The 13,850-nt window shown below is 40.8% G+C and overlaps 1 protein-coding gene across 5 annotated transcripts in view; it reads left to right on the top strand.

The window, feature by feature from the left end:
* Positions 1 to 13,850, top strand: part of Dnajc13 (DnaJ heat shock protein family (Hsp40) member C13) — a 118,038-nt gene that overhangs the window by 79,653 nt on the left and 24,535 nt on the right. For all 5 annotated transcript variants that reach the window (XR_013052916.1, XM_006983611.4, XM_016002167.3 and 2 more), the window contains 10 exons: positions 1,484 to 1,599; positions 2,957 to 3,035; positions 4,593 to 4,728; positions 6,654 to 6,838; positions 7,232 to 7,306; positions 7,976 to 8,095; positions 8,799 to 8,978; positions 9,779 to 9,946; positions 12,458 to 12,571; positions 13,498 to 13,614. Coding sequence is in view for 4 of the 5 variants with exons in the window: in XM_006983611.4 (XP_006983673.1) it covers positions 1,484 to 1,599; positions 2,957 to 3,035; positions 4,593 to 4,728; positions 6,654 to 6,838; positions 7,232 to 7,306; positions 7,976 to 8,095; positions 8,799 to 8,978; positions 9,779 to 9,946; positions 12,458 to 12,571; positions 13,498 to 13,614 (1,290 nt within the window). In the remaining variant the exon portion in view is untranslated. The remainder of the gene's footprint in view (positions 1 to 1,483; positions 1,600 to 2,956; positions 3,036 to 4,592; positions 4,729 to 6,653; positions 6,839 to 7,231; positions 7,307 to 7,975; positions 8,096 to 8,798; positions 8,979 to 9,778; positions 9,947 to 12,457; positions 12,572 to 13,497; positions 13,615 to 13,850) is intronic.

Here is a 13,850-nt window from a genome sequence, read left to right as displayed (position 1 = left end):
CGGTACTGCATCCCTGTAGTCTCCACTGTTTGTGAGGATCAGGCTGGAAGATTGCAGCAAGCCTAAACAATAGTGAGATTGTCTCAAAGAAAGGAAGAAAGAGGAAATCTCTGTTTCTTAAGCAACATGTACTAAGTAGTTAATACATTTGTGTAGATTTCAGACTGAGTTGGGCGGTGGTGACACACACCTTTAATCCCAGTACTCGGGAGGCAGAGCCAGGCGGATCTCTGCGAGTTCAAGGCCAGCCTGGTCTATGCAGCGAGATCCAGGACAGGCACCAAAACGAGAAAACCTGTCTTGAAAAAAAACAAAAAAAAAAAAAAAAAAAAAAAAAGATTTCAGACTGAAAGATACTTAATTTTTAGTTTTTTTATGACCGAGATAAGTTTCATTCCCTGGCCAGTGCCCATCTCTAAGGGAGATTGTAAGCTCATGGACATAGGTGTTCAGTATCTGAGACAGTTTTAGGTTGACTGTCACGGAGTATGTGTATATTCAGAATGTTGGCTGATTGCCCAAGCCTCAGGGTTCATCTCTAAAATGGAGGTGATAGAAATATTAGCTGCTGTCTATAAAGGAGGTTCTGAAGATTGAGTGTTCATGTAAGCATAACTCCCTAACATTCAGAAGAACAGATTGGAGCCTTTGGGGCTGTGGAAAGGAGTGAATTAGGTCTGGTACCCGTTCAGCAGAACTTACCATCTAAAGGTGCCAGGACATTTGCCATTGGTCCCACATGTCTGCACAGTGCTGTGACCAGATACAGACAAGCCTGGCACTGCTTCAGACAGGAGTCTACATGAAAGGATGGAAAACTTGTAAGTGCTTAGTGACACAGAGGTTTACTCCCTCGGGAATGGACCTTCTAGAATTTTAGCGTGTTTTTCAGATTTTGAAGAGTTAGCTTTAGTAATGAACCCGTTTTCCTGTCTTCCAAAGATTGAGGCAGGAAGGTTGCAAGGCCAGCCTGGCCTGTATCAAGGGAAAAAACTCATTGGATCTGACAACTTGTGTAAACTGTCTGCTCCTTTGACGTGTAGCTGTGTGATAAGTTTTAGCCGTTTGTCTTCCCCTCACTGTGCAGCCCTAGTGAGTTCTCTGTTCCTTGCATTTGTTTGAGTGCAGCATAGTTATAATATGTAGGTCACCTTAAGAAAGGCTCCACCATGTGCTTGCTTTCTTAGCACAGTGTGTCTTGTACTAATTTTGGGGTTTCTTGTGTTTTATGAATGTTTCTTTAAAAGTTAACAGTAGAGATATGTTAGTGAAGAATAAAAATATAACTTAAACAGAAGGAAGTTCTGTAACTAATAACCTGGCTGGCATCAGTGTTAAGATTTTTGTATTTTAGTACACTGTTAATTGGATAGCCTAGAAATGCTGATTTAAATAAATACAGCACAAATATTGTATGAACCTAAAATTGTATTTTGAATCATTTTATTTTACTGAATACAGATTTTACTCCTCTTTCTCTAAGGTTAAGCTTCTGAAAGATTCCCTTGATGCTTGGAAGAAGGAAGTGGAAAAGAAGCCACCTATGATGTCAATAGATGATGCTTACGAAGTGCTCAATCTGCCTGCAGGCCAGGGGCTGTGAGTTATTTCAGTATTATAGTAGTAGATGTCTGCTTTAGCTTCAGGCATTAACATCAAAGATGAAAATCCATTTAAACTAGCCATCTTAAAGGGTTTTTATTTTATTTATTTATTTATTTATTTATTTATTTATTTATTTATTTATTTATTTATTTTTGCCTATTTATTGATACACAAGGCCCATGAGAATAATCTGGAACACTAGTCACCAATTTTGACGTATTACAGATTTACTAACCAGATTACGTTTCTCTGATCTTGTTGGTGACCATTGCATTTTATCAATTGAACTCTTGTGTACAATGTGCCTAGCCTGCACCTGGTACATGGTGCTCCTGCACCTGGTACATGGTGCTCCTGCACATGCTTGGTTCCTGCTTCCTCCTACAGTGTGTGCTGTGCTTGGGGAAGGTCTGCTGGAAGTGTGCCCAGGACACTGCATGCGGATTAGGAGCATCCTTGCATCCTTGGGGAGTTTTGTAGTGACTACACCTAGTAGAGGAAAATGGCTTAAAAGGCATTTTTTTTTTTTTTTTTTTTTTTTTTTTTTTTTTTTTTTTTTTTTGGTTTTTCGAGACAGGGTTTCTCTGCGTAGCTTTGCGCCTTTCCTGGAGCTCACTTGGTAGCCCAGGCTGGCCTCGAACTCACAGCGATCCGCCTGGCTCTGCCTCCCGAGTGCTGGGATTAAAGGCGTGCGCCACCACCGCCCGGCAAAAGGCATTTTTTAAAGTACAAAATAAATGTTTGTAAAGTTTTCTTAATACTGATACAGTAACTTAAAATTACACAGTTTGCAATGGCATTTTAGACATTTTTGACAAATTGTTGGATTTTTAAAACATACTTCTTAGTTTATCAAATCCCAGATACAATTTTGTAATTTTTTTTAAATAATACTAAAATTATATTGTAAACAATTAAATTTTATAATAGAAGTTGAACCTTTCTTAGGGAACTTTTAGCTTTTACTTCACCTATAAAGATAACATAAAAATAGAATCTTAGGCCGGGCGGTGGTGGCGCACGCCTTTAATCCCAGCACTCGGGAGGCAGAGGCAGGCGGATCTCTGTGGGTTCGAGGCTAGCCTGGACTACCAAGTGAGTTCTAGGAAAAGGCACAAAGCTACACAGAGAAACCCTGTCTCGGAAAACCAAATATATATATATATAAAATCTTAACTTAAATCTTACTGGATTTAATTGGATACCTAATATATGATCAATTCCAAATACAGGATCCGTAATACAGTTCCTGACATAGAGATGTGAGCATATTCCAGCATCATGTTAGATGATGGTGCAAGTAGTTTTTCATGTACCTTACTGTATTCACAAACAGTTTCTTTTCTTCCAGGCATGATGAAAGCAAGATTAGAAAAGCTTACTTCAGACTCGCACAGAAGTACCATCCCGATAAGAATCCAGAAGGAAGGGTATGTGCCACCTTGGGAATGGGCCTCACTTGATTTTGTTCTCTTGCCTCATCCTGTGTACCTAATATAAACAGGCCTCTAGCCACAGCCAGTGCTTTCTCTGTGGGTGCTCTTCTCTCAGTCTACTGGAAGGGCTGCTCCTGTGACTAGTATGTTTAGGACAGATTTATTCTCTAGCCTTACCCACTTCTGTTTGAGAATTAACTCTTAATTGTCAATCATAAGAATTATATATAAACTGTATTTAAGGTATGTCATCACCATGCAGATTAAGTAATGTTCGTGTTTTTTCCTGATGGCACCCAAAATTCTTATCATCCTAAGAGAAAAAGTAGGAAATTGGAAACATAGGTATTTCTGACAAGGAAGACTTGATGTTGAAAGGATGCCACTTATGTGAATGTAAATGTTTTTTTAAAGTAAAAGCCTGGTTGGCTTTTTGTCTTGTTTTTGATTTGTTCTTAATTTAAAGGGAGTTGTTTAATGAGTTTTTGTTCTTGTTGCTTTGTTTTATGAACTTAGCAATTCAAACTCATCTCAAAAATAAAATAGAAAGTTTGGCATTACTTGTCACATTGCTAGGCTTAACTTTTCAGATATTAAGATACTGCATAAGACTGTTATAGGGAAACTGGTAGGAGTCCGGCCCTTACGTGAGGCTTATACTGCTGCTGACTGATGTTTCATTTAGAAGAAAATCATTTATTGTCTCCCGAGTTGCAGGATCCTCATGAAGGCACTACTAGTACACACCGGAATAGCTAATTTACAGATTAAATAAGATAATAGAATTTAACACAGTGCTTGGATTAGTGCTCAGTAAGCAGTATTGCTTGGACTCAGATAAAATCAGCAGGTGAAGGTGCTTGCCACTGAACCCAGAACTCAAAATGAAGAAAAAAGAGAGCTAATTCCCACAAGTTGTCTGCTCATCTCCATATGTGAGGCGGCAGCTGACCCCTCACACAGATGAAAATGTAATAAAAAAAGTTTTTAAAGAATAAAATGAACAGTAGTTCTTATCAATAATCTTCCTGCATTGAGTCATTCTTTGGTATATATGAGGACTTAAAGGATTTTTGTTGTGTTTCTTGTTTGTTTGTTTTGTTTTGAGACAGGCTCTCATATATCCCAGGCTGATCTCTAGCTGTCATATAGCCAAGGATGACCTTAAATTTCTGTTACTCCTGCCTTCTGGGGTTGCAAGCACATACCACTATGCCCAGCTTCTTCGGTGCTGAGTTGGAAACCCAGGGCTTCATGCATGCTACACAAGCACTGTGTGTTTTTACATATACTTATGGCATATTTACATTTTTATGCAAATATTTTTCCTTGTGTAAAATTGAAATCCTTGGATACTTATTCAGGAAAAACAAATGTAGTTCCCTCTTACAGTATTCCAGCTAGAGGACAGTTGGAATGAATTCCTTAATGTAAAGGTAAAATAATTAAAGAAATTGGTAAATTATAATAACCAAGTACCAATAATGTCTTGTTTTAAATTTTAATTAGAAAACTTCTAATTAAAACCTAATTATCTGTGGTTACATACAGGACATGTTTGAAAAAGTAAATAAAGCATATGAATTTTTATGTACCAAGTCAACAAAAATAGTGGATGGGCCAGATCCAGAGAATATAATTTTAATTCTGAAAACACAGAGCATCCTTTTCAACCGTCATAAAGAAGGTAAATCCTCTGTCATGACAGATCATAGATTATTTTACAACTAATCTGAGTTACTTGTTCTCTAGTATATTCTAAACGATTTGGAATTGTTATTGCAAAGGACTCTGGGAATTGAGTTTCTGGTTAAGGAAAGCAGCCACCTTCCAGAGGAAGGTCTCGAGCCATGCCTGCTGTGTGCCTTTTCCTTTGCTGTGCTTTTCAGTGGTTTGCATTGCCAACAAGGTTTCATTGTTTCTTCCCAAATGATGTTTCAGTTCTGTGGTGCTACATGGTTAGTTCTGTGTTTAGCCATTCAGCAGCAAACACTAAATGATATATTAAATGATATATCAGTTAGTAAATGGAATCAGGAATTTAAAGATTATTTAATGATCTTCAGTGACATGTCAAAGACTGCCTGACCTGACTCCAGCAGCCCCAGAAGGTGGAGAACACCAAGCATGCTTGGGTTTTTAAATGAAGAAGAAACTTGAAAAGATTGTCCATCTCACATCTGCTATTTCATGCTGTCTCTCTCAAGACCCCATGTCCTTTGGAATAGTTTCACTGGTTTCTGTGAAAGAAGTGCCATTTCAGAGTTCAGGGTTGTCCATATGTTTCAGGGCCATTGTAGTCATCCTAGCAGTTAACATCCCAGAATATTTAAGGCTATATTGAAAATATTTAATTCTTTGTTGGGTTTAATACAGCAGACAGTTGTATTGGCCTGGGAACAATGTAAGATGGTGTGGGGAGAGAAGGGAGGAGTCGTGCGTAGTGAGGGTTTGAGGACAGCATGGGTTGTCGGGGAGCTTAAGATGAGAGAACGTTGTAATTGAATTTTGGAGGGGGCAGCTGAGAATTTAGCAATTGGATCATTGAGGAGAGCTGTAATCAACACACTTTTGTATATGACTCGAAGCAAGCATGTACATAAACACCTTAGTTAAATGGCTTCCGGAACTAAGAATGAGGTTACAAATGTACTCAAAACCCTTAATAATTTATTTTTAAACACATACATACATATGTACATACACACATACATGTTCACTTTTTTTTCCTTCTCAAGCCAGCTTAAAACAGTATAATTTAAAGCACTGTATTCTTATTTCAAGTGAAATTACAGAGTTTCTTAATATCATGGCTGAGGGGGTCTGGGGAACCAGCTCAGTGGTTAAGAACACTGGCTGCACTTTCATCCACAAGACCTAGGTTCAATTTCCAGCACCCACATGGCAGCTTACAACATCTGTAACTCAGATTCCTGGCATCCAGTATCCTCTTCTGGCCAGAAGGGCATCAGGCATGCACAGTGATATATAAATGCAGACAAAGAAACTCATCCACATAAAAAATTAAAAATATGTATCATGAATGATTATTTGCATATCTGCCTCATTTGATAGTTTTTAAAAAAACAAACGGATTTTAAAATTCTCTTTGTATACCTATATATGACAGCTTTCACCTCTGAGTGTACTTACCAAAACATAACTAGGTAAATAGTTAATACATTTTTTTAATTTAGTATTTCTGGTAACAGTTTATATTTCGGGATTTGTAAATGTTTAAAACAAATAATAAGATAGAAAGAGCGGGAAGCCTGTTCTTAGAAGCTGGTCACACAGTTCTCACTTGTACTCCTTAAGAGAAATGTGTGCTCAGTGACAGTGTGATTTCCGGAGCACTTGCTGTGTGTTGCTGAATATAATCAGGTGAAAAATTACAATGGTCACATGGATGACAGAAGGCTGATATTCTGAACAATCAGTTGTGTCCATGCCAAGTGCTGTTAATTAAGCAGGAAGTACTGTAATTCACCACATAAGTTCACTGAAAAGGAAAGGTAAATTAGGAGTTGTTTAATATGTGGACTGTTTTATTTTTTGAGGTACCATAACTGAGTCATGTTTAACTTTAACACTGTCTTTCTGTTATTTCAGAGTTACAGCCTTATAAATATGCAGGATACCCCATGCTAATTAGGACTATAACAATGGAGACTTCAGATGACCTCCTTTTCTCAAAAGAGTCTCCTCTGTTGCCTGCGGCTGCAGAGCTGGCTTTCCACACAGTCAACTGCTCAGCCCTCAATGCCGAAGAGCTCAGAAGAGAGAACGGGTTAGAGGTAATAGGGACAAGCCTCAGGCTTATCTTAACTTGTCCAGGCACGTTAGCTGGCTCTTGACATCCAGGATCCCAGTACAAATGCATTTGGTGCAGTTTTTCCTTTTCCTTTATTCCTGCAGATAGCACTTATTATAGCAGAGTAGTGCTATAGCATAGTCGGAGCCCTGAGTTCAGAGGTGGTAAAGATAATGTTGCTTACAGTTTCTGGGAATGCTTTTACAAAGCAGCGAGCCCCTGAGGCCCTTTATTTACTTGTTTATTTAACAAATGTCAGTTGAGTGTTTAGTTACCAAAGATGTAACATTAAGAGGTTATGTGTTCTATCCGTGCTGGAAAAGGCTTTTTACCCTTCAAGTTCCAGTGGAGAGTTAATGGGACACTTCTTTGACAGGTGTTACAGGAGGCATTTAGTCGCTGCGTGGCTGTCCTGAATCGCTCCAGTAAACTAAGTGACATGTCAGTGCAGGTGAGGCTAAATGCTATGTTAGATGGGTGGTTTAGAGGTTAACTGGGGTGCTCCTTAAAACATGGGTCTGCCTTCCACCCTACACGCTACTGAGTCTCTCAACATAGAGTGGGGCAGATGATGTGGTTCTCAAGCAGGCTGCATGCAAGGCTGGTGCTGCTGGTCACACTGTAAGAACACCACCAAATGTCTTCACTGCAGTAACCTGTGCCCCCACTTTTGTGGGTTTTGGTTTTGTTTGTTGGTTGGTTTGTTAGTTTTACAAGATGGGGGTTTCTTTGTGTAACAGCTCTGGCTGTCCTTTAAGTTGCTCTGTAGACCAGGCTGGCCTTGAACTCACAGAGATCCTCCTGCCTCTGCCTCCTGAGTGCTGGGATTACAGGCGTGTGCCACCACTGTCAGGTGCACATTTTTTTTTTTTTAAATAAAGCTATTCTTAGCTCAGTGATGGCACAAAACCAGGCTATCATGTTTGTCCATGGTATGCTGGCCTTTGCATCTATAAGAAATCTTAAGATTTCTCCTAATTTAACCAAAATGTCCTGTTTAATTTTGGAGCATCCCATATCACATTAAGTATCGCTCACACATCTGTTCCGAGTTGTCTTCTGTCGTGTCTTACATCACGAGTACCTGTGTGACTGCTTCTGTCTCCTGTGCTGTCTGTAGGTGTGTGGACACATAAGCAGATGCTATAGCGTGGCTGCACAGTTTGAGGAGTGCCGGGAGAAGATCACAGAAATGCCTGGCATCATCAAGGACCTCTGCCGGGTGCTGTATTTTGGCAAGGTATAGCTCACGCCTGTCCTCTCTGGGTACAGTCAGTGTGGGTTTTCTTTTCAAACAGCAAAGGTTTGGTTTACAGCTACGGCTTATCCAAAATTATTCCTAAGTCAAGTACTTGTATCTTTGAAGTATTCTCCTAGAAGCATTGCTGTAAATGGTGGGTTTATTCTGACTCTGACCCCCAAAGTAAGACTGTAGTGACACAGCTAGAAGTGACTCTCAGTTTCTAAGGCAGGAAGGAGATGAGACTAAAATCTAATAAAGGGCAGGACTCGGTAAACACCTGTGATGGGTCACAGGTCACTGTGAGGGCTTCCGAGCCCCAAGAACATGCTGATTCCTCCCAACCTGGCACTGCCGAGACAAGCCGGCTCTGAAGATGGTATGGCTGACTGGGAAGAGACTTGTTGTGTTGAATAGATAGAATGGAGGTGCTGATCTTGGGAACTGAACCGAGTTCCTCAGCTGTTTCTGCTTGATGCCTTCAGTGGGTTTAGTAGGAACAAGGATGTTGGTGTGATCGTATTAGCAGTGGTGCTATTCCTTATTGCATTTATAGGAAAGTTGAGAAAGCTGCTGCTTCTCTGAGTCTGCACACTGGAAGATATTTTGTACAGAAAGATAGCTAAGCTGGCATGTGTCCATAGCTGTTTTCCCTTGGCAGTGGTTTTCACCCTGCAAGTCAGTTCTGTTCTTTTCCTGGCAGAGTATCCCACGGGTGGCCTCCCTTGCAGTGGAATGCGTCAGTTCCTTTGCTGTGGACTTCTGGTTGCAGACACATCTATTTCAGGCTGGAATTTTGTGGCATCTGCTTGGTTATCTGTTTAACTACGACTATACATTGGAAGAGAGTGGCATTCAGAAAAATGAAGAAACAAACCAGCAGGTAACTTTAAACCCAAACCCATGTAGACTTTTAGTGAACCATTGAGAAGCAAAGCTTGAGCCATTCAGAGACGCTGTGCTTCAAGATGGCTGTTGACTGCTCCTGAAGATGTTCTTTAAATGTAACCCAGAGTGACACCAAAATCACTTCATAGCCCAGACCGTCTTCCTGTCTCCCAGCTCTCCAGTGCAGGGGTTAAAGCTGGCACTACTATGCACAACCACTTTTGATTTTAACCATTTATGCTTGAAGGATTTAAGGCAAGGGAATTGAAGGAACAGAAATCATGTAATATTTTCTTAGTTACTCAGTCAACTTTATGATTTCAGAATTATATAGTAGGGAAATATAATGACATATCAGGCTCTTGGGACTAGCTCTCCCAGCACCTTTGTACTTGTCTGATTTTTATAGTTTTTGGTGTTTTTTTTTTCTATCTCTTGGTTCATATTTGTTGTCATTCACTGCTCATATTCCCAGCATGTGCATCTAGCAGTTAGGTCTCCTTCCTGTCTCTTCCTCTTCACCCCACTTCCAGGTGATTCTGTAAGACACTGCATTGGGTACAGGTGAGCATGTCGGTACTAAGGGTTTCCCTATTTAAAAACAAAGTAAACCTTGAATGTATAGGTTCTGTAGTGCTGATGTTGGTACACCTGTGCCAGCTGTTTCCTTGCTGATCATTAAAATGTTTCTATACAGTATTGACACCTTAAAGCTAATTGTGTCACTTATGTAAGGAAACATACCTACTTTAATGTCTTGTTGAGTTTTGTTTGTTTGTTTGTTTTTTATAACAGGAAGTGGCCAACAGTCTTGCCAAACTCAGTGTTCATGCTCTGAGTCGCCTTGGTGGGTATTTGCCTGATGACCAAGCAACACCAGAAAATCCAACCGTAAGGAAGAGTTTGGCTGGCCTGCTGACGCCCTACATTGCCAGAAAGCTTGCTGTGGCTAGTGCTACTGAGGTATGGACTAGAGCACTAAGCCGAGTTTGTGAACAGTGCAAAATCTTTTAAGTACTAAAGGAACAGGATAATACCGATTGCTCTGAGAAACCTGAGAATTGAATGTTCACTTGCTTGCTCTCTCAGGCAAGAAACTTGAGTGTACTGTAGGTTTATAGCAGTGACAATAGACCTTAGAGTCTGACCCCTGGGACAGAGAATTAGCTTCATGTTTCTCAGCAACAGAGCCCACCATTATTCTTACCAACCTTGAATCACAAAGGGCAAGGACAAGATAATCAGTTTGCAGTGATTTCTCCAGTCAGGGACCAAGTTAGTTTAGACATTTGTTATAAGTCATAGTTTATTCTTGGTCAAGGTTGAAATGCTGAAAATAAATCCATACAGCTTACACCCCCTCATCCATACATTTACAGCAGTTCGTGGTGAATAAGTACTATTTCAGTACCATCATAACGTGTATCCTTTTTGGTAAGGGTCATTGAGAAGCAGTCTAGGAAAATAGCAATAAGGAATTAAATTGTAAAGCTGCACTAGGTAGGTGTTGAGCCAAGTGCTTTGGGTAAGAGAGGCCTCGGGACATTACAAGGCTTTAATACAGCATGTAGGTTGTTCATGCAGAAGATTATACAAAGTTGAGGCCAACCTTGCTACAGAATGAGACTTGTCTCAAACAACAGAGATTTTAAATGAACACGTTAGACCCCATGTTTGGTGTTAGAAAACCAGTTGATCATTGGATCTGCACCGGATATTAGCTATGGTCATCCTTGAGTGGTAGAATGGAGGTCCTTTTTTTCCTCTTTCCCTCCCTTCTTCATTTCTGTCATCTTTTACTTTCATGAGGAAAAAGTCCTCAGGCTTCTAAAGTTCCAGGTACTTTTAGAGTCTGAGCCCTCACTTGCTTGATAGTTTGTATGTGCTTACTGTGCTCTCGTATGGGCGTTTCAGTTCCCCTAAGGAGGAGTCAGCAGTTTTGTCCCCTGGGTCTTCTGCTCTCCAGTTTGATGCTTTTTGTTGACTACAGACATCCTCTACAGAAATACTAGAAATTTAAGGGTTACCTTCTACAGCCTTAAATTTTTTTTATTTTAAAATCAAGTCTTTCCATAATGTCTATCTGTATTTAATGAAATCTTATTTTAAACTGTCTTGTTCTCAGTGTGAGGATGTTTCTTATTATTTTTCTCGAGTAGTCTTACAACCATTGAAGGCAAGGCTTGGGTGGCTTTGTAGATGATGAAGCTTACATGATGTCTTAGTTACTTTTCTATTGCTGTAATAGAAATAGAGGTAGCATGACCCAGACAACTTTAAAAAAAATTTAATTGTGACTTGCTTATACTCTCAGAGGGTTAGTCCACCACCACCATGCCAGGGAGGGTGGTTTCAGGCCCAAGGCACTGGAGAAGTCACTCAGAGCTTACCTCCTTATCTGAAGGCAGAGGCAGAGAGAAGGTGAGACTGGCCCTAGTGTGCACTTTTAAAACCTCAAACCCACCCTCAGTGATACACCTTTTCCACAAGACCACACCTCCTAATCCTTCCCAAACAGTTCCACCAGCTGGGAACCAGACATTCGAATATATGAGCCTATGGGGCCACTCTCATTCAGACACCACACATGCTTTACTTTCTTCCTGGCCTAGAGCTCTGGAAATGAGAAATGGAAACTTTTTTCATTCAAACACTTGAGGTATGGAATATGTGTTAACACTTACAGTTGAAGAGAGCCAAACGGAAGCATCATCTGCCTGCAGAACTCCTCAGGTGCAGCCTGAGTCAGGGCATGGACAGGAAATCCAAGCTGTGCCCACCCACCCCCATTTTCCTTAGTAGGAAAGCTTCATAAAGATATAGATTTTGTTTCATGCATATGTATGTGAAGAAAGTATGAGGTGTATTTAGGAACACTTACTGCTAACTAGATACTTAGGGTACTGGGTTTTCACAGAGCAGAGCAAAGATTAAGGAGTTGACTGAAATCAGGCTCAGGTTTCACCCCAGTCTCACATTTACTGATGTAAGACCTATGACAAATAATGTCAGCTTTTGTAGCCTTGGTTTTCCTGTACAGCAAGATGGAGGGCTGTGAGAGCCGGTTTTCAGGTTCCTCATGGCTTGACCCAGCAGGTCCACATAGAGAGGATGATTAGGACCACGGGCCTGAGTGCATGTGTCTGAGATGGTCTGCACTTGGCTTTGTGGGGGGGAGGACTTTTGCTCCATCCCTTGGCGTCTCTATAAATAAATACCCTGGGAAGAGACAGTCAGGGCCCGTTGGAAAAGGTTCCAGGCCCTCTTGAGGCGATCCTTTATTTTCTGTCTGTTTATCTCCACAATCTAAATCCTTCTATCTAATATTTCCTGCTGCTCGCACTCAGGAAAACTCTGGGGAGCTGTGGGGGTGTGGGGGTGGGGGTGGGGGTGGGTAAGCGCCCCGCAGAGAGGACATTAGCAAGCTTCCCAAGGCTCCCTGAGTGTCACCTAACAGGAATATTGTCTCCCTAGATTCTGAAGATGCTTAACAGCAACACAGAGAGCCCTTACTTGATGTGGAACAACTCTACAAGGGCAGAACTGCTTGAATTTCTTGAGTCACAACAAGAAAATATGATTAAAAAGGTGTGTTAATGTCTTATGTGCTCTTAGGTGGCTTATTCTGATGGAATCTGTCTTGAAGCAAAATGTGCTGTTTACCAGTTAAACCAACAGCTTTTGTCTACCTCGTCATTGGCACATTTTAAGGATAGCCTGGTGTTGTATAAAATAGCACTTTAGGGTGTTAGAGAGATGGCTCAGCAGTTGGAAGTACACAGCGCTCTTCCAGAGGATCTGAGTTTTATTCCCAACCCCTTAGACCAGCTCCTAACTCCTGTAACTCCAGTACTAGAGGGTCTGTCACATCTGCCTCCTAAGGCACCTGACTCACCAGTACAAACCCACACACAGGCACACACATGTAATTAAAAATAATAAAAACATCCTGAAAATCCTGCCTTAGGATTTTCTTATTGTTACGTTACTACTTCCATGCAGCTAGCATGTTTAATCATTTTCATGCCCCCAAAGTGTTGCTCACAAACTGCTGTTCCTATCAGTCAAAGCTTCCATTATCAAAACTGACGTTTCCTCTTACCCACCTCCTTCTAATGGAGAAGCTATTAATGCACCGGGAGAATTGGGCACTTTTATTCAATATGTTCTTGTAACTCCCAGTCCAAATGTGCTCATTTCTCAGCCAACTACCACCAGCCCATAGCATGGCCAAGCTAAATGTCCACTAGAGGGGGGAGAGGAGCAGTGTCATGACCTGCTTTATATTGCCAACTCTAATTCTTGACTCACTCCAGTGACCTTCTGAGACTTCAGAATGAGTCCTAATAGTCTTAGCAGAAGTAAAACGCTCTGCTGTCACTGTGCCTATTCCACACACGCCACACCACATGTGCCCTCTTGGAAGTGTTCAGTGCATTGTTAAACAAAACAGGGTAGATTTACAAACTGGACATTAAATTCTTACATCTAACCGTCTTTTTCTTTTTTAAAAGGGTGATTGTGACAAAACTTATGGGGCAGAATTTGTCTACAGTGACCATGCCAAAGAACTGATTGTGGGCGAGATTTTTGTTAGAGTATATAATGAAGTCCCAACTTTCCAGCTAGAGGTCAGTGTTTGCCCTTGAATTTTATTTGATGTCTTTGATGATATTTACTGAGGACTACTACCTTATTCAAGTTGTACAAATTAAAATCAACACTTCTTTGTTTGCTGAGTTCATTATAAGTTGTCCTGGCTAAGTATGGGCCTCTTCATCTAGATCAGTGGTTCTCAACCTGTGGGTCATGACCCTTTGGGGAGGTGGGGGGGTGTCAAATAACCCTTTCATAGGAGTTGCCTATC

The sequence above is a fragment of the Peromyscus maniculatus genome, chromosome 7 (genome assembly GCF_049852395.1).
Source record: "Peromyscus maniculatus bairdii isolate BWxNUB_F1_BW_parent chromosome 7, HU_Pman_BW_mat_3.1, whole genome shotgun sequence".
In the NCBI taxonomy this organism is placed as follows: Eukaryota; Metazoa; Chordata; class Mammalia; order Rodentia; family Cricetidae; genus Peromyscus; species Peromyscus maniculatus.
The sequence above is the reverse complement of the archived record's forward strand: the minus strand, read 5'-3'. Positions and strand labels throughout refer to the sequence as shown.